The following is a 26,378-nucleotide window of genomic DNA, read 5'->3' on the forward strand; positions in this document are numbered from 1 at the left end:
TATGTTATTTTCCCCTCCTCTCACCGTCAATATTTGTGGGGGGCTATCTTTCCTTTGGGGATTTTCTCTGAGGCAAGATAGGTTTTCTGTTTCCATCTTTAGGGGAAGTTAGATCTTTGGCTGTGCCGAGGGGTCTAGGGAGCGTCAGGTACCCCCCACGGCTATTTCTAGTTGTGCTGCTAGGTTTAGGGTCTGCGGTCAGTACAGATACCACCTCCTTCAGAGCTTGTCTCATCTTGTTCCTAAACCACCAGATCATAACAGTGCTCCCTCCCTTCTGAGCTCTGCCGTGCGCCAAAACAGTGGTTTACCCCCACATATGGGGTATCAGCGTACTCAGGACTAATTGGACAACAACTTTTGGGGTCGAGTTTCTCCTGTTACCCTTGCAAAAAAAAAAAATTGGGGGCTAAAAAATCATTTTTGTGGGAAAAAAATGATTTTGTATTTTCATGGCTCTGCGTCAAACTTCTGTGAAGCACTTCAAAACGCTCACCACATATCTAGATAAGTTTTTTGGGGGGTCTAGTTTCCAAAATAGGGTCACTTGTGGGGGGTTTCTACTGTTTAGGTACATCAGGGGCTCTGAAAATGCAACATGACACACGCAGACCATTCTATCAAAGTCTGCATTTTAAAACGTTACTATTTCCCTTCCGAGCCCTGATGTGCGCCGAAGCAGTGGTCCCCCCCACATATGGGGTATCAGCGTACTCAGAACAAATTGGACAACAAATTTTGTGGTCCCATTTCTCCTGTTACCCTTGGGAAAATAAAAAATTGGGGGCTAAAAAAATCATTTTTGTGGAAAAAAAACATTTTTATTTTAACGACTCTGCATTATAAACTTCTGTGAAGCACTTTGGCGTTCAAAGTGCACACCACACATCTAGATAAGTTCCTTGGGGAGGTCTAGTCTCTAAAATGGGGTCACTTGTGGGGGGTTTCTACTGTTTAGGTACATCAGGGGCTCTGCAAACGCAACATAACGCCCGCAGACCATTCTATCGAAGTCTGTATTCCAAAACGGCACTCCTTCCCTTCTGAGCTCTGCCATGCGCCCAAACAGTGGTCCCCCCACATATGGGGTATCCGCTTACTCAGCATAAATTGCACAATACATTTTGGGGTCCAATTTCTCCTGTTACCCTTGTGAAAGTAAAAATCTGGGGATGAAAAGATCATTTTTGTGGCAAAAAATATGATTTTTTATTCTCATGGCTCTACATTATAAACTTCTGTGAAGCAGTTGGGGGTTCATAGTGCTCACCACACATCTAGATAAGTTCCTTGGGGGGTCTAGTTTCCAAAATGGGGTCACTTGTGGGGGGTTTCTACTGTTTAGGTACATCAAGAGCTCTGCAAATGCAACATGACGCCTACAGACCATTCCATCAAAGTCAGCATTTTAAATGTCACTACTTCCTTTCCGAGCCCCGATGTGTGCCCAAACAGTGGTCCAACACATATGGGGTATCAGCGTACTCAGGACAAACTGGACAACAAATTTTGTGGTCCAATTTCTCCTGTTGCCCTTGAGAAAATAAAAAATTGCGAGCTATAAAATCATTTTTGAGGGATAAAAAAGATTTTTTATTTTCACGGCTCTACGTTATAAATTTCTGTGAAGCACTTTGGGGTTCAAAGAGCTCACCACACATCTAGATAAGTTCCTAATGGGTCTAGTTTCCAAAATGGGGTCACTTGTGGGGGGTTTCTAGTGTTTAGGCACATCAGGGGCTCTCCAAACGCGGCATGGCGTCCGATCTCAATTCCATCCAATTCTGCATTGAAAAAGTCAAACGGAATGTCTTCTCTTCCAAGCTCTGCCATGCGTTCAAACTGTGGTTTACCCCCACATATGGGGTATCGGCGTACTCAGGACAAATAGCACAACAACTTATGGTGTCTAATTTCTCCTTTTACCCTTGTGAAAATAAAAATTTGAGGGCGAAAAGATCATTTTTGTAGAAAAAATTAGATTTTTTATTTTCACGGCTCTACGTTATTAACTTCTGTGAAGTACCTGGGGGTTTAAAGTGCTCACCACGAATGTAGACAAGTTCCTTAAATGGTCTAGTTTCCAACATGGTGTCAATTGTGGGGGGTTTCCACTGTTTAGGTACATCAGGGATCTCCAAACGCGACATGGCGTCCGATCTCAATTCCAGCCAATTCTGCATTGAAAAAGTCAAACGGTGCTCCTTCTCTTCCAAGCCCTGCCGTGCGCCCAAACAGTGGTTTACTCCCACATATGGGGTATTGACGTATTCAGGAGAAATTGCACAGCAAATTTTGCAGTTCATTTTCTCTTTTTACACTTGTGAAAATAAACAAAAATTTGTTCTGAAGTAAAATGTTTGCAAAAAAAAGTTAGTTTCTGTCATGTACACCCCTCAAAGTGACTTTAAATGTGAGACGGGCCCTTAAAAAAATGGTTTCGTAATTTTTGTTGTAAAAATGAGAAATCGCTGGTCAACTTGTAACCCTTATAACTTTCTAACAAAAAAAATTTTGTTTCCAAAAATGTGGTGATGTAAAGTTGACATGTGGGAAATGTTATTTATTAACTATTTTGTGTGACATAGCTCTCTGATTTAAGAGCATAAAAATTCAAAGTTTGAAAATTGCAAAATGTACAAAATTTTCTCCATATTTCCATTTTTTTCATAAATAAACGCAAGTAATAGTGAAGAAATGTTACCACTAACATGAAGTACAATATGTAACGAAAAAACAGTCTCAGAATCAGCAGGATCCGTTAAAGTGTTCCAGAGTTATAACCTCTGTAAGATTGCTCTCACTAAGTGTAGTGGGGGACACTCGCTTGGCACGGGATTAACGTAGTCAGGCACGATTTTTGAACACAAAACAGTCCATACAGTTTATTAAAGAGTCATAAACTGGGTTATGCACAGTCCATATTATACATTCCATAGAACACAATAGGCACCAACTGGTGATATTAACTTGCAGCTTTATATTGTACACTTCATATACGGCTTTGACTCACGGACACTAAACATGCTGGACCTCTTACTTCGCCCAGTTACCATGGGTGTCCGTACGCCGTACAGTTCACCAATGTCCCAAGTCACATACAGCGCATATGACACTGGGTCGCGGTCTCTAAACACGCCGAACCTCACTCCGTTCAGTCACCGTGGGAGACCACACAGTTCATAGAACATCACAAGCACCAACAGTCTGTATACATACCTGACGGGAGCTCCTGCTCCACCTGCTGACTCCTTGTCAGTCCACTCCTCCGGGAAAGCTGCCTCACAGGGATCGCCAACTTGCCTGGGCAGCATATCTTAGTCAGTCCAGACCCACCGAAGGACGGTAGTTTCCCCACATGAACCGCACATGTGACCTGTCCAGGTGCTATTCAGGGCCTCGTCCAACACCCCAGGCCACCAGCAAGTCCAAAGCCCCACCATGTGCTCTTCAGGACTCCTATTCCCAGGAAATCCAACACACCAGGCCCACCAGGTCCAAAGCCCCACCATGTGCTCTTCAGGACTCCTACTCCCAGGAAATCCAACACAGGCGGTTCAGTGTGCTATTCAGGGATCCGGTCTTACTCCCAGGACCTCCCAACACACAGGCTCTCCAGGACCTTTCACTGTAACCACACGGGAACATGTGACCCACACCCTGGTCAAATTATAAAGCCTTAACCACTCCCCTGGGTGGGAGTGTGGATGTGTGGCTTGTTTGTCCCACCCATCTCACACAACTAGCCTAGTAAGTCTCCCTTACCACTACACCATACATATACACTCTTGAGGGACTACAGGTCCCAGAACAACAACATTGCATAAGACTTACTACGCAGACTCCCTCTGCGACACATATCGGCCATTCACAACACAGCCAGTCACTGTTTCACCACGATTATCACAATAGATTTGCCTCCATGCACATCCCAAGGAGCACTCACAGCGCCCCCTAGCTGTCACAGGGGTCAGAATTGTAAAAATTGGCTTGGTCATTAAGTACCAAATTGGCTCTGTCACTAAGGGGTTAAAATTCCTCGCAGGTGCCATCCTAGCCATGGACAGCACTTGAACAGATAGATCTGGTTGCAGGCTTCAGGAAAATTACGCCTGTGGCAGAGCATGCGCGGGTTGAGATCTTGGCTCAACGAGGAGCTGAGATCTCCATCTGCGTAGGCGCCATTTTCCTGCAGCCTGCCAGAAGGTTAACATGCACATTCGCCAACACTGGCACCATTTTACTAAAATCTGCCATCAGATTAATCTGTGCGTCGCTTGTGGCTAGGACAGTGCAGGTGCAGAATTTTAAACAATATGTAGATCCTTACATCAAAAGCAACTGAGTGGCCTTGGTAGAGATGAAGACCCATCCCACAGTCCCACCCCACATGCCAACCCCAATGCATGAACAACTTGATGCCCCAAAACTTCTATTGGTGAATATAGAATAACCAAGCTACATATTTCAACAATGAAGGTACCAATTAAATCAGCAGAACAGTGCTGCCTATGCCTTTAGTTTACCTTGCATGATTCTGATGACAGGTTCTCTTTAAACTCAAATCTGGGGCACAAAATGGTTCAGTGTACTCTCATGAAATTCCATAGGGAACATAACTAGGATCCATGTGATATCAAGCTTTAATACAGTTGTATGTATGAGAACACACACAGAGATAGTACAAAAAGCCAGTTCTGATGTACCTCAGAATTAATTTTGTGCATCTTTCACCTGCCATGCACCATTGAAGAAAATTGAAGACCTCTGGTGGATGCTAGATGTCCACTGACTTCAATGTGAAAAGCATCCACTAAAGGCTGTTTTAAACTAGAAAACAAGGGATTAAAGGGTCCCAATTGTCCCAAAAATAAGAGTCCCAGAAAAGAAAATCCAACCTTACCATAAACATATGCCATAAATGTGTGAAATAGCATAACATTCTTGTGAGTAATACGCTCCCCCTAGCGGAGACTGGAGGCAAACACTAGGACTGTGAGGCTGGGTTCGTTAAAGCGATAAAAAAAAATAATTTCACCCAGATGATTTTTTTCTCTCTTGTCATCGATTTCCAATCTTTTTTTTACAGCAGCAGTTATTAATAATTTACAAGACCATTTACAGTTTCCCTTGTTAACTCTTTCACTCCTCAAACCTGTTTTCATCTTCGTGATCAGACCAAATTTTACAATTCTGACCAGTTTTACCATATGTGGTAATAGCTCTGAAACCCTTCAACTGATCCTATAGATTCTGAGAATGGTTTTTTTGTGACATATTGTACTTCATGATAGTGGTAAAATTTGTTTGATTGTGTTTATTTTTGGAAAAAATCTGAAATTTGGTGAAAATATAAAAATGTTAAAATTTATGCCCTTGAACCAGAGAGATATGTTACACAAAATAGTTAGCAAATAAAATTTCCAACATGTCTAATTTATATCAGCATGATTTTTGAAACATAATGCTTTTGTTAGGAAGTTAGAAGGTTAAAAGTTGACCAGCGATTTCTCATTTTTCCAACCAAATTTACAAAAATCATTTTTTTTAGGGACCACATGATATTTGAAGTGACTTTGAAGGGCCTATATGACAGAAAATACTCAAAATTTACACTACTCTAAAAAATGCACCCCTCAAGGTGCTCAAAACCACATTCAAGAAGATTGTTCACATAAGCTGAAGCAATGTGGAAGGAGAAAATAAACATTTAACTTTTTATCACAAAAATGTTGCTTTTATTTTCACAAGTGTAACAAGAGAAAATGGACCTGAAAATTTGTTCTTTAATTTCTCCTGAGCACACCGATACACCATATGTGGGGGAAAACTACTGTTTGGGTACAGGCCTCGAAAGAGAAAGAGCACCATTTGACTTTTTGAATGCAAAATTGTCTGGAATCGAGAGCGTACGCCATGTCGTGTTTGGAGAGCCACTGATGTTCCTAAACAGTGGAAACCCCCCACGACTGACCCAATTTTGGAAACTAGACCCATCAAGGAATGTATCTACATGTCTGGTGAGCACCTTGAAATGCCAGGTGCCTCACAGAATATTATAACGTAAAGCTGTCAAAATAGAAAATTCACATTTTTCTCACAAAATTGTTTTCACACCAAATTTTACATTTTCACAAGAGTAACAGGAGAAAAATTCACCATACAAGTTGTGCAATTTCTCCTGAGTACGCTGATATGGAGGAAAACTACTGTTTGGGCGGATGACAGGGCTCGGGAGGGAAGGAGCACCATTTGACTTTTTGAATGCGAAATTTGCTGGAATCATTAGTGGATGCCATGTCGTGTTTGGAGAGCCACTGATGTGCCTAAGCAGTGTAATCCCCTGAGAAATTACCCAATTTTGGAAAATAGACCCCTCAAGGAGTGTAGCTAGATGTGTGGTGAGCACCTTGAGATCACAGGTCATTCACAGAAGTTTATAATGTTGAGGTGTAAAAACAAACAAAAAAAACAACAAATTTTTCCCCATAAATATGTCCTTTTATCCCCAATTTTTTATTTTAACAAGGGTAACAGGAGACATTGCACCACACAATTTGTTGTGCAATTTCTCCTGAGAACACAGATATGCCATATGTGGTCAAAAACTACAGCGCACAGCTCAGAAGGGAAGAAGGGCAATATTGGAGTTCAGATTTGCTGGAATAATTTGAGGGTGCCATGTCACATTGGCAGAGCCCCTCAGGTGCAAGAATAGCAGAAAGCTCCCATAACTGATGTCATTTTACAACCACACCTCTCAATTAATTCATCTAGGGGTGTGGTGAGTATGTTAATGTGAGGGAGCCAGGGCCGTAGTCGTGGCTGAGACTAATGGCTCCTGCACGCCCTGGTCTCCCGTCACATAAAACAATGTCCCCTTTTTAGCGTACCTTCAGCTACATCATCTGCACCATCAGGGTCCCATCTGAGCGGCTGAACTTCTGCTGTTGGTGTTGTTGCACAAATAGAGACAGAGTTCACGTTCAACTTTAAACAGATAACTCTACTCGTTTCTTCTCTCAGCACATCCATATCTTTTGCAGCATCAACACAACATTCCATACAGCACATTTCCTTTGTCTTTTCAGTTACAGCATCAAAATTAGGTTCCTCACAGCACATGTTCTTCATTTTCCCTGTGCGTTTCAATGTGTTTCCGGGACGCTCCACTCGGTATTGCAGCGTCCTCTGTGTCCAGCCTGACTACCTTTAGGAATTCCCTTGTCCGTTTCATTCAGACATAAGGGCATCAGCCCAAGTTGCTAGTTGCCACATTTTCGGAGCGACCTGCGGTACTGTACTGCTGTGACTCTTGCGGTAGCTCCTGCTCTTACTTCCACTGTCACGGCTCCTTGCACTGCTGCTGTCACTGCTGCACTTCTATATATATATATATCTGGGATTCACCTCTTAGAACGTTGCGAGGACCACTATGTTGCCCCGGGCTCTAAGGCCCTACAGGACTGCCTGGGCTCTCTGGCTCTTCTGGCCTGTCTCAGCTCCCAGGCTACTCTGACTAGAAAACTGGAAATTCCCTTTCTTACCCACAGCAGGCCCCTCCTAATTTAACTGTTTCTGTTCCTAGGAAAATGTAATACTAAAGTATCTCAATCTAGTGTCCTAACCACTAACTACACTCTCCCTATGCTACAACATAATGCACATCTTACAGTATGCAGTATACAACAGTATTTACACATCATGTATGAACATAGCAGCATAAGGTATTAAAACATATAAAATTAGCAACATTTAATAATGTTTAAATGGGATGTGCTTGGGGTATAAAACAGCCTCTGTGACCCCTCACATTGACACCACATGTGCCTCACAGAAATTCAAAACAACGCATGCGGAGGCATCCGCATACATCCGCATGGCCTGGTACGCAGAATGCATGCAGACGTAGTTGGAGCTGAAGAAAGAGGCGTGGCAGTGGGGGCGGGGCTTCACAGAGGAAGAAGGCCGCGGTCCGCAGCCCTGCCAAACGCTAGTGTGAAGCTAGCCTAAGCAACCACATGTTACAAACTACACCTCTAAGGAATTTATCTAAGGTTGCAGTGATCATATTCACAGCACATGTGTGTCACAGAATTTTATACCATTGGGCAGTGAAGGAAAAATAATATTTTTAAAAAATGTTGCTTTAGCCCCAGATTTTACATTTTTGCAAGGGGCAATGGGTAAAAATGGCACCAAAATGTGTCACACAATATCTGGTGAACGTGGAAATACCCTATATGTGGTGGTACAGTACTGCTTAGTCACATGGCGAGACTCGGAGGGACAGAGCCCTATTTGTCTCTTGGAGCGCAGATTTTAGTAGAATAGAGTTCCTAAGTGCTAGAAGAGCAGAATAGCTCCCTCAAGTAACCCAATTTGGGAAATTATACCCCTTTGGGAATTTATCTACAAGTATAGTGATGATTTTAACTCCATGGGTGTTTTCCAGAAACAAGCAGCAGTGGATGTTGCAGAGTAAAATTTGCAAATCTGCTATTGTAGCTCCCACACATTGCAGTGCCCAGCACGTTGTAATGTCCAGTACGTTACGCCCAGCTCATGCTTCTGGAGACATGCACCAGTAAATTAAGTGGGTTCTCATCGCAACAAAAATACCAACCATGTGAGCATTAAGTGTGGCTTAGCTACACTTGTGGGGGGCTCAGAAGGGAGGTGGGCATTTGGACCTTATCCACAGGAAAACTATACATTACTCTTCAGAAAGGGTGTTCAACATCTTCTCCACCTTCACAGCATTAATGATCTACAGTAAAAATGTATGCTATGGAAAGCTTCTAGTTGATTGATAATGACGTACATTCGTAACATTGTAATATTGCACCCTCAAAATGAACAGTAGAAGCATGCGTTATGCAGATTCTGAGAAAACTCGGAACTCAGGAGATAATCCACTCATTGCTGTAATCATCATGATCACAGCACAGCAAAAGGGAGGACACCTCCTTGAAACGGTTATTGCTAGTTCCAATAGTACAATCTCTAAGGCTGATGTCATCAGTGTCCTGGATCCACCAAAGGTCTACCGGGCTGTCTCATGTGCTTGTCAATATGGATATACAGTGGGAAAAAAGTATTTATTCAGCCACCAATTGTGCAAGTTCTCCCACTTAAAAAGATGATAGAGGCCTGTAATTGACATCATAGGTAGACCACAACTATGAGAGCAAAAATTAAAAAACAAATAAAAAAAATCACCTTGTCTGATTTGGCAAGATTTATTTTGCAAATTATGGTGGAAAATAAGTATTTGGTCACCTAAAAGCATGCAAGATTTCTGGCTCTCACAGAACTGTAACTTCTTTTTTAAGAGCTCCTCTGTCCTCTACTCATTACCTGTAGTAATGGCACCTGTTTGAACTTGTTATCAGTATAAAAGATACCTGTCCACAACCTCAAACACTCACACTCCAAACTCCACTATGGTGAAGACCTAAGAGCTGTCGAAGGACACCAGAAAGAAAATTGTAGACCTGCACCAGGCTGGGAAGAATGAATCTGCAATAGGCAAGCAGCTTGGTGTGATGAAATCAACTGTGGGAGCAATAATAAGAAAATGGAAGACATACAAGACCACTGATAATCTCCCTCGATCTGGGGCTCCATGCAGATCAGCGCGTGGGGTCAAAATGATCACAAGAACGGTGAGAAAAAATCTCAGAACCACAGGGGGGACCTAGTGAATGATCTGCATAGAGCTGGGACCACCATAACAAAGGCTGCCATCAGTAAAGCACTACACCGCCAGGGACTCAGATCCTGCAGTGCCAGATGTGTCCCCTGCTTAAGCCAGTACATGTCCAGGCCCATCTGAATTTTGCTAGAGAGCATATGGATTATCGAGAAGAGTATTGGGAGAATTTCGTATGGTCTGATGAAACCAAAGTAAAACTGTTTGGTAGAAACAAAACTCGTCGTGTTTAGAGGAGACAGAATGCTGAGTTGTATCCAAAGAACACCATACCTACTGTGAAGCATGGGGATGGCAACATCACGCTTTGGGGCTGTTTCTCTGCAAAGGGACCAGGATGACTGATCCGTGTACATGAAAGAACGAATGGGGCCATGTATCGTGAGATTTTGAGTGCAAACCTCCTTTCCTCAGCAAGGGCATTGGAGATGAAACATGGATGGATCCCAAGCACCCCGCCAGGGCAAAGAAGGAGTGGCTTCGTAAGAAGCATATGAAGGTCTTGGAGTGGCCTAGCCAGTCTCCAGATCTCAACCCCATAGAAAACCTTTGGAGGGAGTTGAAAGTCCGTGTTGCCCAGCGACAGGCCCAAAACATCACTTTGTGTGCCAACCTTATAAAGACTTACTGAAAACGTTTGACCTCTGTCATTGCCAACAATGGATATATAACAAAATATTGAGATGAACTTTTGTTAATGGCCAAATACTTAATTTCCTACATAATTTGCAAAATAAATCTTGCCAAATCAGACAAGGTGATTTTCTGGATTTGTTTTCTCATTTTGACTCTCATAGTTGTGGTCTACCTATAATGTCAATTACAGGCCTCTCTCAACTTTTTTAAGTGGCAGAACTTTTACAATTGGTGGCTGACTAAATACTTTTTTTGTGTATATCTAAATGAGTTTTCTGTTTAGTAGAAAACCTTTGCTCCCTGACTGCAGTTTGCTTTAATACACAATCTATTCTTCATCCATCGTCCACTCCCCATGTCTAGCTCTGAGTCTCTGCCACTACGTCACATTGACAGCGCTGCAGCCAATTAGTGAGCTCAGTGGCTCGTGCTGTCAACTTGGGTAGAGCTGCTGAACTCAGTAATTAGCTGCAATGCTATCAACATTACATCAACGCTCCAGATAATAACAGATACTGGGAGCAGTGGTATAGACTCAGTTCTGGACCTGGGGAGGGTGGGTAAAGTGTAGTATATTTTACAACCAACTTCACCTGGAGAAAAGGGGTTGTCTGAAACTGGAAAACCTTTTTAAACAGGTAATAGTAAAAAAAAAGGTTGCTTTTTTCCCTTATATTACTAAATTAATAAAAATTCAACATTAATGTATGTATACCTCCTGAACTGGTCCTTAAAGGGCTGTGTGAAAAAGCATCTACATTGGAGTAGTACGTCATCTATGAAATAATTATGTTTTTAAGGAGTATCCTGTGGTTCACCAGGAAAAGTGGAAAATGGAGATGTAGAAATGATAGACGACAAGTTTCAGTCAAAAGCATTTTTCTTCTGTAATAGTGGGTAAGTTTATATAGAAACATCAAACAACAAGCAAATAACATGGCCAGTTGTTGAAACCTAATGGCAATGTAACTGGTGCATTGGGGAAGACAGCAGCTAGCCGAGCAATCTAGCTTCTATTATGGACACCATAAAAAGGTCAAATATTTTTTTTATTTTGAGTTAAAAAAGAGGAATTATCCTCTATTTAGTACTCCATCTATTAGTCAGGGCAGTAAACTTCTACAGAGCACATCAATCTCGCCATGGGACCCAGCACATTCATACATTACATGGCAGGGCTATCGGAGAATTGAACTCTTGATGCCAGGTTCCCTCACAGATTGCAGGCGATCATTGTGGGGGCCCGTTGTCAGCTGATTATGTATTTTAGCTAACGATTTCCTTATTAAATTGAACAGAGCACCTAGTGCATAACAAAGAGTATGAGTAAGGTCTGAATGAGATGTCTGTATATCACAGGCTGAGTAAGGACCACGACCTTGGGATTGACTGCAAGTCTCCATGATCAAAACTCATCAACCTCATATATGCCTTAGATACTGACGAGTTAGGCCAAGAGACCTCTGATCAATATAAAAATCACGATGACGATGGTATACAGACATATGCATTTAGCCTAAATCCCATTTTAGGTCAGCTTTCTAAAATCTCAAATTGGATTTGATTGGTGTTGGCCAAAGTGGCACTTTTTGCGAAAAGTTTATATGCATCAGCCCTGATGTTTGTATGTTTTCTCCAACTACTTTGTTAAGATTTAACCTCATGTAAAAATTTTAAAAGCTGTTTACAATGGTCCAAAATACCAAATGATTAATTCACTCCTCCTATGTCAACACTTCCCTATTACCATGCCACATTGTCTGTTTTCCGGGCTTTAGCAATGATGTGGTATCAATCACTGTGTGTAGCGGTGATAACCTATGGCTCAGGAGCTGCATGTGACTTGCGATCCCAAGACGTGAGGCTATCTGACAGCTTGATTAATTAACATCAGATCTAGCAAAAAAGCTACTTTATGAATAGTAGGTCTCCAGATTCTGACTTTTGTGACTAGCCTCACACAGAAGAGCAGATATGAATGCATATACTGGCCTTGGGGGTTTATGGATCTGGAGATAGGATGACACTGCCAGTCGGAGAAGGCGGTTTAAGCTGGATGCGATAATGTGGTGGAAGTGCATTATGCAAGAATACTAAATCGGGGTAAGGTCGGAACCCCTGTAAGTATACTGCCTTAGTGTAATTTGTTTGGGAAAGCTTTTGGCTGACATTATAATTAATGGGGGCTTTTGGTGTTGCCAATTTGGAAGCGGGAGCAGATGTCACTACTCTGAGACGGGGGTGTCTGGATGTGGCTTATGATCCTGTCTCAGAGCTGAATGTGGCTCCCCAAGTAAGAAAGCCTGGGGACCTTTGACATAATACATGGATGAGATGAGTATGCCAATGCAGCACAGTCTTAGCCCAGAAAGGCTGGTCCCCTTGTATGACCACTATGAATATGAGTTGCTAGGTGTTAGCATTGACTGTGTCATGATCCAGGCCGGGATTTGAGTCCTGTTCTCCCCTTCCCGGTCTGGTCATGACAGACTTGTCCTCTTGCAATACTAATTACTTTATTGGATTAAATTACCAGTTGAGGGACAATACACATCCAAATATAATATAATTGCAAGTTTATAAATATAATAAAAACTATTGTATTCATCAAATGTGGTGTGTTTTCTTTTTATGTTTCATGAAGTTACAAGTTGGTGGGGAATCCATACAGAGAATGCCTGGAGGAAGGAATCTGGAGCGGAAGCATTCCAACTTGTCAGAGTAAGGAACTTGATAAATACATCTACAGATTTTATACTGCTGATATTGTCTTACTTTAATACCAGTCCCACTCACCTATTTACACAGATAAGTGACGTGCTACAACCTTCACTTTACATATGGAAGTGCTATGATTAAATTCTATCTTATTTAAAAAATAAATAAATCAGTAGCACAAGTGAATATAGTACTCCTCTCTTCATAGCAACATTTAATGGACCCGATACTTTCCAAAGTGATGTCACTGATATGTTTCTAAAATATGGATGTCCTCAAGAGCAAATTGAGAATATTGTAATTGGGCTGTGCACTAGTAAAAAAACAAATGTCTGCTTTCTTCCAAAACAACCAACTCTGTCCTAAGGTTGTATGTGGTATTGCAGTTCATCTTTATTGACCGCAGAACAGCTGAACTGCACTTACCAGCAAAATCCATCCGTGTTTATACAGACAGTTAAAGATCATCCATTATTTTTATTTTATTTTTCATAAATTGACAGTAAATAATAAACTCGGTGGTATATCCTATTAGATAAATCTGCTACTTTCACCTCCTGGATTATTGTTTCACTTTCAAAATTTTCAACGTAGCTGTAAAATTTGTCTTACAATGAGTATAGAATTTCCATTACTGAAATAAGAGATGACAGTTGGTGCTCATAAAGTTCTATGGAGAACTGTAACTGTCATTTCAGGAGAACTTGTAGTAGAATGGCATGTATGTATCCGCCTCCAGCTCCTCCCTTCTCCTCCCCTCTACATAGAATGTTAAAAGCACCAACTCTTATCTCCTATTTCAATAAAGGGAAAATCTGTCTTCAATGAATACAGATTTTACCCATGAATTGGGAGTGAATGATCAGTCCAAGAGTAGAAAGAAGCACATTTCCCTGATAAGATAAAGTACAAAGTTTCTTATTCTCATATGTGCCATTGATTTATGAAATGAAAATGAAAATGACGGTTAGTCTCTAAGAGAATAGATACAAAGTCAGAAAATCACAAAGAGAAGAACTTGCTTCTGTCAGGTCCACAATTGCCCTTATGCAAAAAAATATTGGACAACCCTGAAACCTTGTGCTTGGCAGTCTCAGTCTGCCCCAAAGAATTTGACTGGACAGTCAGTGTGCATGTGTGACCACAGCCCTATTCGAAATCTACATCACTATGGTCATATAATGAGAAGGAACAATGGACATGGGACTTGCATTGTAATAATCCACTGGTGTCCCAAAAGTGGGCCATCCAGCAATCATACATATATCACCGTTAGTGTAGACAGGTGATACATTCTTAGTGGGAAGAACATATAATGTGTGCAGAAATATGTGATTGAACTTGACCATCTGTTGTTCATGATCTCATTGTTAAATGTATAGTCTGATGCAAAAAAATTATCACCAGTCACAGAAGAGGTGACATCTTGTTGATTGGTGGGAGTCCCCATTAGAATAGAGCGGCAGAGCGTATGATTGACCGCCACTTCATCCATTCCCTTTGCTACTGACTTGGGTGCTCCGTAGAAGATCAGTGGAATGGAGGTCGGGAATCCGTCCTGCCGATTCATATTGCAATGCTCATTTTCATCAGTCAGCCACTCACCGATCACCAAGTTATCTCCCATCTAATGGATAAGTGATTACTTTTTATTTCACTGGACAACCTCCTTAATGTACAATAGTAAATAAAATAATTCTATTTTTCCTGCCAAATAGGAAGCTGCCCCGATCCACCTGTTCCGAAATCTGCACAGATTATTCAGATGCCTGATACCCAATATTATCCAGTTTCCATAATTATAGTCTACAGTTGCCTCCCTGGATACAAATATGATCCATTTTTATCACCAATCATTCAGTGTCTGGAAGGGTTCACATGGTCAAACCTCAATGAATTCTGCAAAAGTAAGTGCAGTTTGGAATTAGTTTAAGTGATCTGCAAATACTGCCACATGCTCAAGAAATACAGAAAAAATACTGATATTAGGGGTCTGAGCTACAGTAAAAACGCAAATCAGAGTGATGCCTATTATTAACATCTAAATAAAAAAGAAGTCTAGCACTCATCTTCAGCAAACGTGGAATAGATTTATTTGTAGCACTTGAAACGTTTCAGTCCAAAGGGACTTTCATCAGTCACTACAGTATCATAAGAAAATAAAGAAACAAAAAATGATGTACAACCAGTAGAAAAATAACCAAGGTATATACAGGATAACATACAGTAACATATAAACAATAAATTGACATACAACATTCGCTTGAGGCAAGAGGTCAAAATGGAATATCATACTAGAATAGGATATAAAGGCACTAGGTTGAACCGCAAATATCTACCCCCCGTGTCAAAGAAAGTGAGACAATAAGTGACCATAAAAGCCCACACAATGGAGAACGTACCATGCTAATGATAGCCAGTAGGGCTATGTTCATGGGAAAAGAAACAGTACCCAATCAATGTACCTAACATAAATAAACAGGAAACGAAAAGAATGTTTGTAAAGAATGCTTATAAAGGATATCCTGGAGAGGATGAAAAACCAAGGGTATGACTAAAATAATAATAATAATCTTTACTTTTATATAGCGCCAACATATTCCGCAGCGCTTTACAGTTTTGCACACATTATCATCACTGTCCCCAATGGGGCTCACAATCTAGAATCCCTATCAGTATGTCTTTGGAATGTGGGAGGAAACCAGAGTACCCGGAGGAAACACGGAGAGAACATACAAACTCTTTGCAGATGTTGTCCTGGGTGGGACCCCAGCGCTGCAAGGCTGCTGTGCTAACCACTGCGCCACCGTGCTGCCCTCACAAAGACGCCGCCACTCTATAGGGCACAAAGGATAGGAGTAATATAACTTAGGCAGAGTGGTGGGGCGATGACCACCTATGAATTAAAACACCTGCAGTCTGGGAAAAAAAAGGGATTCAGACTATTGTTAAACCTAAGGATATGGGGCGTTCCAGTAAAAATGTGCCAAATGTCCGTGAAACATATTACCTGAGGATGATGGTAACAGGAGAAAGAGAGGCACAACCTCCAGACACGGAATCCACCGCAAGTCTGGGGAGTGTGGATCTGTCTGTGTATAAATAGTATAGGAGGCAGGAGCCGGGTAATTAGGGGGCAGTGCCGCTAAACAGGATGTGATGTGGCGTTGGAGAAAAAAAAAATAGAACGCTGTATTATCTGTGTAAGAGTGTCTAAATTGAGACGAATATACTGAGTATGATAGAAGGTGAAATCTGAATACCTATAACAAGGAAAAAGTATGGTATTAGACACTTAGTGGGTCCGTGATATAGTTGCATACGTCTAATGGCATTAATGGTGTCTAGAGTACATTATGAAGAGGTGTCTCCAGGTAGTGCTAAATCAACAGAAGGGTGGCAAGATGTTAGGTGAAATATTTTAGCGTGCCCATCCGATCGGTTCAATAGAGACGACTCTAAAAGAAGCAGAGACATATATTAGAGAATAGAACATATCACAATTATTACATATATACAATAGCCACTATGGTATTACATTAGGTAAAAGCAGATAGTTCGTACTCTCTATTCAGACCTTTTGGTGACAATGTGTCTAATGCATGTATCCAAAACGCCTCACGCTTCTTGAGGGTCAGGATTCTGTTTCCACCTCTACGTGGGGGTGGTACATGTTCCAAGATTAAGAATTTCAGTTGGGAAATGTTATGTCCCATGGAGATAAAGTGATGGGGTATCGGTAAGAGAAGGTTTTTGCAACGGATGGTTGATTTGTGTTTAGACACTCTATCACAGATGGATTGTGATGTCTCGCCTACATACAGTTGGCCACAAGGGCATTTAATAACATAGACTACATATGTAGAACTGCATGTGAAGTAACCATGAATTTTAAATTCTTTGCCGGAATATGGGTGTGTAATTTTGTCACCTTTGAGAACATTGTTACACTGCGCACAATGAAGACATGGAAAAGTCCCTTTTCTAGGTTTGTGGAGAAAATGTTGCCTTGTTACCGTGCTCGGGCCTATATCAGCTTTCACAAAAGTGCCCCTTAAACTGGGAGCTCGTTTAAAGCATGGTAAAAACGGTTGTTTGAATTCAGGGACTTGAGGGTGAGCAGTGGCGAGAATTGACCAATTTTTCCGTGTGGCTTTATGTATTTTGTATACCGAGGGGTGGAAGGCATGTACGAATGGAATCCGTTTAGAGGTGTCACTCTTAGGTTTGTTTGGTGTGGTTTTAGAGTCCTCTAGAAGGGGGAGGGGTAGCCTCTCGCTTCAAATTTGTGCGTCATTTCACGTATTCGTGACTCCCTGACAGACATGTTGGATACAATCCGCTGGACTCTTTGGTACTGTGCCCTGGGTATAGATTTCTTAGTGGAGGGGGGATGGAGACTTTCGAAATGCAGTAGGCTGTTCCGGTCCGTACTCTTAGAGTACAGATCAGTGCCCAAGAGGCCCTCAGGATTTTTGATCACCAGTGTATCAAGGAAGTTCATCCTCTCAGGGCTGTTACTGATAGTGAAGCTGATGCCTGGCCAAGAGACATTGAGTGTTTCAAAGAAAGAGTGGAGAGTCTCAGTGGGACCGTGCCATACACAGAACACGTCATCAATGTATCTCTTCCATAGGATGACGTTAGCCTGGAAGAGAGGGTTCTTATAGATGATACTTTCTTCAAAGTCTATCATGTATGCATTAGCATACGGAGGTGCTACGTGCGAGCCCATCGCAGTCCCTTTTACCTGTAGATAGAATGTCTCTTGGAAGAGAAAAAAGTTAGACGTGAGAACCAATTTCAAGAGGTCAGTACAGAGTGATATCTGATCCGTGTCCATGTTTGTGTTCTCTAATACACGGCGTGTGGAATTGATGCCTTCGATATGGGGAATGGAGGTATATAAATCCCTAACATCAACGGTAACCAGGAGGGCATCAGTGGGTACTAGATGAGTGAGGATTCTCTCAAGATATTTGGCAATAGGAGATAGGATAGAGTCAGTGGAGGCTACAATGGGCCTACCGGGTGGATTCTCCAAATTCTTATGGACCTTGGCCATAACATAGCCCTACTGGCTATCATTAGCATGGTACGTTCTCCATTGTGTGGGCTCTTATGGTCACTTATTGTCTCACTTTCTTTGACATGAGGGGTAGATATTTGCAGTTCAACTTACTGCCTTTATATCCTATTCTAGCATGATATTCCATTTTGACCTCAAGCGAATGTTGTATGTCAATTTATTGTTTATAAGTTACTGTATGTTATCCTGTATATACCTTGGTTATTTTTGAACTGGTTGTACATCATTTTTTGTTTCTTTATTTTCTTATGATACTGTAGTGACTGATGAAAGTCCCTTTGGACTGAAACGTTTCAAGTGCTACAAATAAATCTATTCCACGTTTGCTGAAGATGAGTGCTAGACTTCTTTTTTATTTATATTGATGGTCTGGGAACCTAGTCTATGCACCATATAGTGACTGTGCACACAGTGTTTTCACTTACGTATTATTAACATCTGTCTGCACAGATAAACTAAAGGAGAGTAAAAAAAACTAAAGAAAGATCATGACAGTAGATACAGACCTACAGTTCTCACAATGTTGTAACACAACAGATCTCATACTGTTAGACGTGAGAGGAGCTCTGGTTTTGTATATTTGGTCTATGTCGCCATTTTTTTTACACCCGTAAAAATATTTTGCCATCGATTGAGCAGTGTGAGGACCTGGTATTGCATGGGGAGCTGATGATGGAAGCCAATTTGAGGTACATATGACATTTTGATTGCTTTTCATTGAAATTTTTAGGGAATTATGTTTACTGAAAAACTGCATATGTGGCTTTTTTTTAACTTTTTTCCTCTCTTTCTGTTGCTAAATCTATGGGTTGAATAATTGCATGCTTTGATAAGTTTATCTTTTTATTTCTTTATTTTTAATGGAGGAAAAGGTGGGTGTTTAGAGTTTTTAGAGTTTTTTTCAATTATTGATATTTTTTAAACTTTTTGTTTTACTTTATTTTTTTTTTAGTCCCCTAATGGGACTTGAACATGCAGTTGCCTAAGTGCTTATACGCTATACTAAAATACAACAATAGTGAATATACTACATACTACATACTGCAAAACCACAATAGGGAAAATCAAGTGAACTGAGTGTTAGGCTCACCTTTTGAAGTGGCCCCACTAAGCCCCAGGTCCAGGTGAGTACATGGACCCCGGGAATTGTACAGCTGGCAAGATGGTATGTGGGGAGCGAGGACGAGACAACTTATGGAATCTTGGGAGCATCAGGTCAGATGAAGTGAAGTCAGCAGGGCATCAGTAATAGAAGCAGGTTCGCACTGTGTGCACTGAAGGTTTCGTACACCAAACTAGAGCCTTGAATAAAAGTCTGAAGACACAGGTGTATGTCTTAATTGGCCTTAAAAGGCCTAGAGAGATAATATTACTGAGTCACGTCAGGCAACTTGCAAAACCTGATGTGGAGGGCAGCGGACCAAGGTGAAGGGAGCAGAGCCTGCTTCACAGACGTACTGAGATGCCAGAGACAGGTGCTTTAAGCAGGTCCTTGGTTGCCATACAAAACCATAGATAAACCATGATTGCATCCATTTAAAGGGAACCTGTCACCAGGTTTGCCAATACAAGTTACGGCCATCACCTTTAAGGGCTTATCTACAGCATTCTATAATGCTGTAGATAAGCCCCGATCCGACCTGCAAAAAAAGAAAAATAACTTTTATTATACTCACCTGCAGGGCCGGCCAATCTGATGGGTGCTGTAGGTCCTGGTCTGGCGCCTCCCATCTTCTTGCGATGCCGCCCTCCTGCTTGCTTCACAGGTTCTCCGGCATTGCGCTCCTGCGCAGGCGTACTTATCTGTCCTGTTGAGGGCTGCTGAAAGGGGGTGGCCATATCTCGTATCGGACAAACATGGTAACAGGTTCCCTTTAAATACCGCTGTCCGACATTGACAGGGGTATTTTAATAATTAATAGCAGTTATCAAAACTCCGCTCCGGCAGCTGATGTTAGGCAGAGATGATGTTTTTGTAACAGCTCCTGAGCCCCCTGTTACACACAGACAACCCAACACTGATGTAGTTGTGTTATTTTGCGTTAGAGGTTCATTAAATACAGCCATATGAAATGCTGGAGAATTTTCATGTGGATTTGCAGGCAAAAAATCTGTAGTAAATCCCAGCATCAGCCAAGTGAGATGTCAACAAATCTTATCCACACTTTGTGAAATTATTGACTTCTGTCATGGAATTTAAAATCTGCAACATATACATTTCTGTTGCAAAAAATTCACTCCGGAATTTCACTTCTCCCATTGTAGAGCTGAAATCCACAACAAGTCAGCAGCCAAATCAAAATATTACACATGCAGATTTGCTGTGTATTTGTCATGGATTTCAAAAGAAATCACCATACTGATTTGCAGAAGAATATTCATCTCCCATTGTGTCAGTAAGGCCGGGATCACACATGCGAGAAACACGTCCGTGTCTCGCATGTGAAATCCAAACTCTGCCGCCGGCACTCCAGAGCGGAGCGTGCGGCCGCATAGCAACACATGGAGCCGCACGCTCCGCTCCACAGTGCCAGAGCTTGGATTTCACATGCGAGACACGGACGTGTTTCTCGCATGTGTGATCCCGGCCTATTAGATTAACTAAACTAAGTCATAATAACTAAACTGCTCTTTCTATAGAAGTCATCTGTGGAGAACCTGAGAGGATCAGAAATGGAAATATGCTAATAACAGGAACAGATTTTGGATCAATAGCTGTTTACAGCTGCAGTAAGGGGTGAGTGACCAAGAATATCAACTTCTTTGCATTGAGAATTACACAACGACAATGTCTAGAATTAGATCAGATATTAATTATCGTGGCTACAGTGGGGCAAAAAAGTATTTAGTCAGTCAGCAATAGTGCAAGTTCCACCACTTAAAAAGATGAGAGGCGTCTGTAATTTACATCATAGGTAGACCTCAACTATGGGAGACAAACTGAGAAAAAAAAATCCAGAAAATCACATTGTCTGTTTTTTTAACATTTTATTTGCATATTATGGTGGAAAATAAGTATTTGGTCAGAAACAAAATTTCATCTCAATACTTTGTAATATATCCTTTGTTGGCAATGACAGAGGTCAAACGTTTTCTGTAAGTCTTCATAAGGTTGGCACACACTGTTGTTGGTATGTTGGCCCATTCCTCCATGCAGATCTCCTCTAGAGCAGTGATGTTTTTGGCTTTTCACTTGGCAACACGGACTTTCAACTCCCTCCAAAGGTTTTCTATAGGGTTGAGATCTGGAGACTGGCTAGGCCACTCCAGGACCTTGAAATGCTTCTTACGAAGCCACTCCTTCGTTGCCCTGGCGGTGTGCTTTGGATCATTGTCATGTTGAAAGACCCAGCCACGTTTCATCTTCAATGCCCTTGCTGATGGAAGGAGGTTTGCACTCAAAATCTCATGATACATGGCCCCATTCATTCTTTCATGTACCCGGATCAGTCGTCCTGGCCCCTTTGCAGAGAAACAGCCCCAAAGCATGATGTTTCCACCACCATGCTTTACAGTAGGTATGGTGTTTGATGGATGCAACTCAGTATTCTTTTTCCTCCAAACACGACAAGTTGTGTTTCTACCAAACAGTTCCAGTTTGGTTTCATCAGACCATAGGACATTCTCCCAAAACTCCTCTGGATCATCCAAATGCTCTCTAGCAAACTTCAGACGGGCCCGGACATGTACTGGCTTAAGCAGTGGGACACGTCTGGCACTGCAGGATCTGAGTCCATGGTGGCGTAGTGTGTTACTTATGGTAGGCCTTGTTACATTGGTCCCAGCTCTCTGCAGTTCATTCACTAGGTCCCCCCGTGTGGTTCTGGGATTTTTGCTCACCGTTCTTGTGATCATTCTGACCCCACGGGGTAGGATTTTGTATGGAGCCCCAGATCGAGGGAGATTATCAGTGTTCTTGTATGTCTTCCATTTTCTAATTATTGCTCCCACTGTTGATTTCTTCACTCCAAGCTGGTTGGCTATTGCAGATTCAGTCTTCCCAGCCTGGTGCAGGGCTACAATTTTGTTTCTGGTGTCCTTTGACAGCTCTTTGGTCTTCACCATAGTGGAGTTTGGAGTCAGACTGTTTGAGGGTGTGCACAGGTGTCTTTTTATACTGATAACAAGTTTAAACAGGTGCCATTACTACAGGTAATGAGTGGAGGAAAGAGGAGACTCTTAAAGAAGAAGTTACAGGTCTGTGAGAGCCAGAAATCTTGATTGTTTGTTTCTGACCAAATACTTATTTTCCACCATAATATGCAAATAAATTGTTAAAAAAACAGACAATGTGATTTTCTGGATTTTTTTTTTCTCAGTTTGTCTCTCATAGTTGAGGTCTACCTATGATGTAAATTACAGACGCCTCTCATCTTTTGAAGTGGTGGAACTTGCACTATTGCTGACTGACTAAATACTTTTTTGCCCCACTGTATATGTGCAGAACCTGAAACTCCACATTCCGAGGAACTGCCCTGTAGAACGGTCACTGAACTTCACATTCAATGATCTGCATGACGAATGTTAGTAACTAGAAATAACATAGAGCTCTGCGTGTTATTCACTGTGGGATAGTGAGGAAGCTAATCCAGTAATAATATATGCAGTATTAAGAAAAACAATATTTGTCATTCTTGGACTTTCTGAACATAAATGAAATTTCTACTCTAACCACTAATAAAATTCAGAATGTAAAAGACGAGTTAGCTTTTACACTATAAACATAACGCTGTGATTTGGTTTTGCTCCTTTTTAAAGCGGATATTTCACCAGTAGAGATTAGTGAATCTCTTCTTCTAAAAGAATCAACCAATTTCACTATGAATGTTCATCAAAATTTGGATTTTAAGACATTTTTGGGGGGGATTAAATTTGCATGAATTCACAAAAATGATGACCAGACGGCCGCCACTTTGCTGGATTGTGAGGCCTGGAAAGGGGTTAAAAAGTAATAAACTACACACATAAACGCTGAAATCGCAACACCAAGAAGGAAAATTTGTGAATTATAAAAATCATAGGATGGATAGACATATTAATCACATGCAAATGATGAAAAAATGGAAATACATTTCAATATCAAGTAGGAGCGCCACATGCAGAAGTCTCCACTATTAATGGGGTTACTAATGGTTGTATGAGAAATGTTCTACCACATTCAATGCACTTTGGCAGGCAAATAATCAGCACCACATAGGTAGCTCACAGTAGCACCAGCAATATGTGGCTTGGCATTTTTGTATTGAAAAATGGCTCTTGGAACACTTTGAAGTTTCATTGTGAAGTCCTCTTCATGGTGTTACCCATATGGTCTACAGACAAATCAAAAAACAAAAGCAGGACTCGTTGCTGTGGTGGACAGACTTCCATTCCAGCCTCCATTGTCATCTTGCTCTACACCATGATAGCCTTTGAGAGCGGTGGCAGTTGTAGCTGGTAGGTATAGCTGGATGTCTAGCTTGTAGTCTAATGTCATGCAAATGCCTTCTGATAGTTTGAGTAGACAACGTTTGATACCTTAAGGCAGGGATCCCCAACTCCAGTCCTCAAGGCCCACCAACATGTCATGTTTTCAGGATTTCCTTAGTCTTGCCCAGGTAATAATTGCATCACCTGTGCAATGCAAAGGAAATCCTGAAAACATGACCTGTTGGTGGGCCTTGAGGACTGGAGTTGGGGACCCCTGCCTTAAGGTACCGTTACACTAAACGACTTACCAATGATCACGACCAGCGATACGACCTGGCCGTGATCGTTGGTAAGTCATTGTGTGGTCGATGGGGAGCTGTCACACAGACAGCTCTCTCCAGCCACCAATGATCAGGGGAAAGACTTTGGCATAGTTGAAACTGTCTTCAACGATGCCGAAGTCCCCCTGCAGCACCCGGGTAACCAAGGTAAACATCGGGTTACTAAGTGCAGGGCCGTGCTTAGTAACCCGATATTTACCCTGGTTACAAGTGAACACATCGCTGGATCGGCGTCACACACGCCGATCCAGCGATGACAGCGGGTGCTCAGCGACCAAAAAAAAGTCCTGATCATTCCCCAATGACCAACGATCTCCCAGCAGGGGCCTGATCATTGGTCGCTGTCACACATAACGAGATCGTTAGCGGGATCGTTGCTACGTCACAAAAAGTGTGACATTGCAACGATATCGTTAACGAAATCATTATGTGTGAAGGTACCTTTAGTCTTCGTATGTGATGTCTTATTTCACTTCCAGTACAGAATGCATCTCCACAGCTCATTCTCATTCATTGAATTCAATTAGACAATTTGCCAGTGCCATGTGAAAGTCTTCATTCTGGAACTTCATAGCAGTTCTATTCTCGAGATTAGGGTATGAGATGGTATAATGTATGGTACCTGGACCCCTCTTGTCTTTATTCCACATAAACTAACAGCTCAGTGTTATATTAATTTGGTTGTGGAACCAGAGGTACATCCATCTCTCTAAAGTGTCCCAAGAGCCCTTTTTAACACGACAATGCCAGGCTGCAAGTTGGTGGTGCAACTGTTAGCAGCTAGGGTGGCCTAAACATGTCTACCATGGCCTGCAGCATCTTTTGGGATTGAATTCAAAAGTTCACTAAGCATAGCGGAATGTTCCTCAGACAATTATTAATAACCTCAATAATAGCATACTAAAATATGAAAGTGCGAGTAGTTCTGTTTGTGGTGTTCATACTTGATACTGAATAAAAAATCAAGAGGTTTTGAAAAATTGATTTCCATTTCTTCATCATTTGCATATCATTAACTTATCTTTTGATCCTGTGATTTTCATATTTTCTTGACTTTTGCTTAGTGTTGCAATTCCAATGGTAAGTAATATATTATATTCAATTTTCCTTGGCTCTTTTTATGGTCTTCAAGGACCGAAGTTGATTAGGAGCCATGCTGTCACATGGAGTGGGGTACACATCTTTGATGGCCTTTTTCTCTTTACCGGTATTTCAGTGCCACAGTAGAGAAGTCCCCATGGTGTTATTTGACAGTGTAGGGCCTAGTCAAAGGTCATGCCAGAAGACCAGGCTTTAGAAGAAGGCTGAAGATGATTAAACAAAAGACAATGTTGGTAGCGGTGATGGCTGGACAGGACAGCAACGAGGAAGGCCGAGGAGAAGCCAGTATAATAGTCCATTTTTTTTAAAAGCCTTTTCTTCTGACTTGATGCAAATTGTATCTTTACTCCCAAATAAGAGAATCTGCAGGAATTGAATTTTGTGACATTTGCTCAACTATCATCATTAAATTTAAAGATAAAAACTGCAGAAATTAGTAAGTAGTTCTTCCTAAGATTATGTAATCAATTATTTGGTTATTTACAGGTACAAATTGATTGGAAATTCACTGAGAAAATGTACAGCAGACAGTATATGGGGCGGCAATCCCCCTGCGTGCCAAGCTATTTGAATACCTTGCTCGAAGATAGCATTTTGTTGTGTTTTGCATGCTTTTTTTTAGCTTTTTTCTTTCATTACCTGAGTCTGTATGAATTATCAGATGTGATTACTCTGTCATTAATTCATATTTACCTTTTATTATTTAGCAAATTTGTTTTTGCATGCTATACTATTAACACAGTAGGAACAATCTTCTAAGAAATAGTAGGTTGGTTTTCATAGATATTAATCTTAACATGCTTAGAAGTAGTAATAATAATAAAATATTTCAATATTACATAGAGGTGATTGAGTAATATATCCCAAGTGTTCTTAATATTTTAATGATACAGAAGTAGGAATACATATTTTAAAATCATGTACAATGTTTACTTTGTATTGATTTTTGTACTGTGCTTTTATATCATCTTAAATGTTAAATAAATTTAAATGTCAAGAAACAAGAAATTATGTTTTCCTATTTTTGGAATACTAGAAAGGTAATGTTTCTTTTTTTAGCTACACTTTTTACTGTTGTGCGCCAATACTTCATTCATTTTTTATTGCATATTAAAAGCAATATACCGTATATGTTTTCTAGTAACATAGTTCCATCCAGATCAACCTTTCTTAACCAATTTTATCTATAAATAAGCCAATATATAAGTATACATATACATTATGTGACAGGAGCTGTGCAGTCATCATCATTATCTGTGATAAGAGCTTTGTCTTCCCTCTGTGATATAGGCCATGCAACTTCATCATACTAGAAATATTATTTATTTTACCAGTTCTCTTATTCTAATCTTCACTACTGCAACTTACA

General features: G+C 41.1%; 1 protein-coding gene across 2 annotated transcripts in view; it reads left to right on the plus strand.

Annotated features, from left to right (window-relative positions):
- LOC138672018 (complement decay-accelerating factor-like) overlaps window positions 1–26,004 on the plus strand; it is a 95,531-nt gene extending 69,527 nt beyond the window's left edge. For both annotated transcript variants that reach the window (XM_069760107.1, XM_069760108.1), the window contains 5 exons: window positions 11,152–11,248; window positions 12,996–13,072; window positions 14,788–14,976; window positions 20,799–20,895; window positions 25,496–26,004. In XM_069760107.1, the coding sequence (XP_069616208.1) occupies window positions 11,152–11,248; window positions 12,996–13,072; window positions 14,788–14,976; window positions 20,799–20,895; window positions 25,496–25,580 (545 nt within the window). In that variant the 3' untranslated portion in view covers window positions 25,581–26,004. The remainder of the gene's footprint in view (window positions 1–11,151; window positions 11,249–12,995; window positions 13,073–14,787; window positions 14,977–20,798; window positions 20,896–25,495) is intronic.
- The last annotated feature ends 374 nt before the right edge of the window (window positions 26,005–26,378 follow it).

This window comes from Ranitomeya imitator, chromosome 3, assembly GCF_032444005.1.
Source record: "Ranitomeya imitator isolate aRanImi1 chromosome 3, aRanImi1.pri, whole genome shotgun sequence".
Lineage (NCBI taxonomy): Eukaryota > Metazoa > Chordata > Amphibia > Anura > Dendrobatidae > Ranitomeya > Ranitomeya imitator.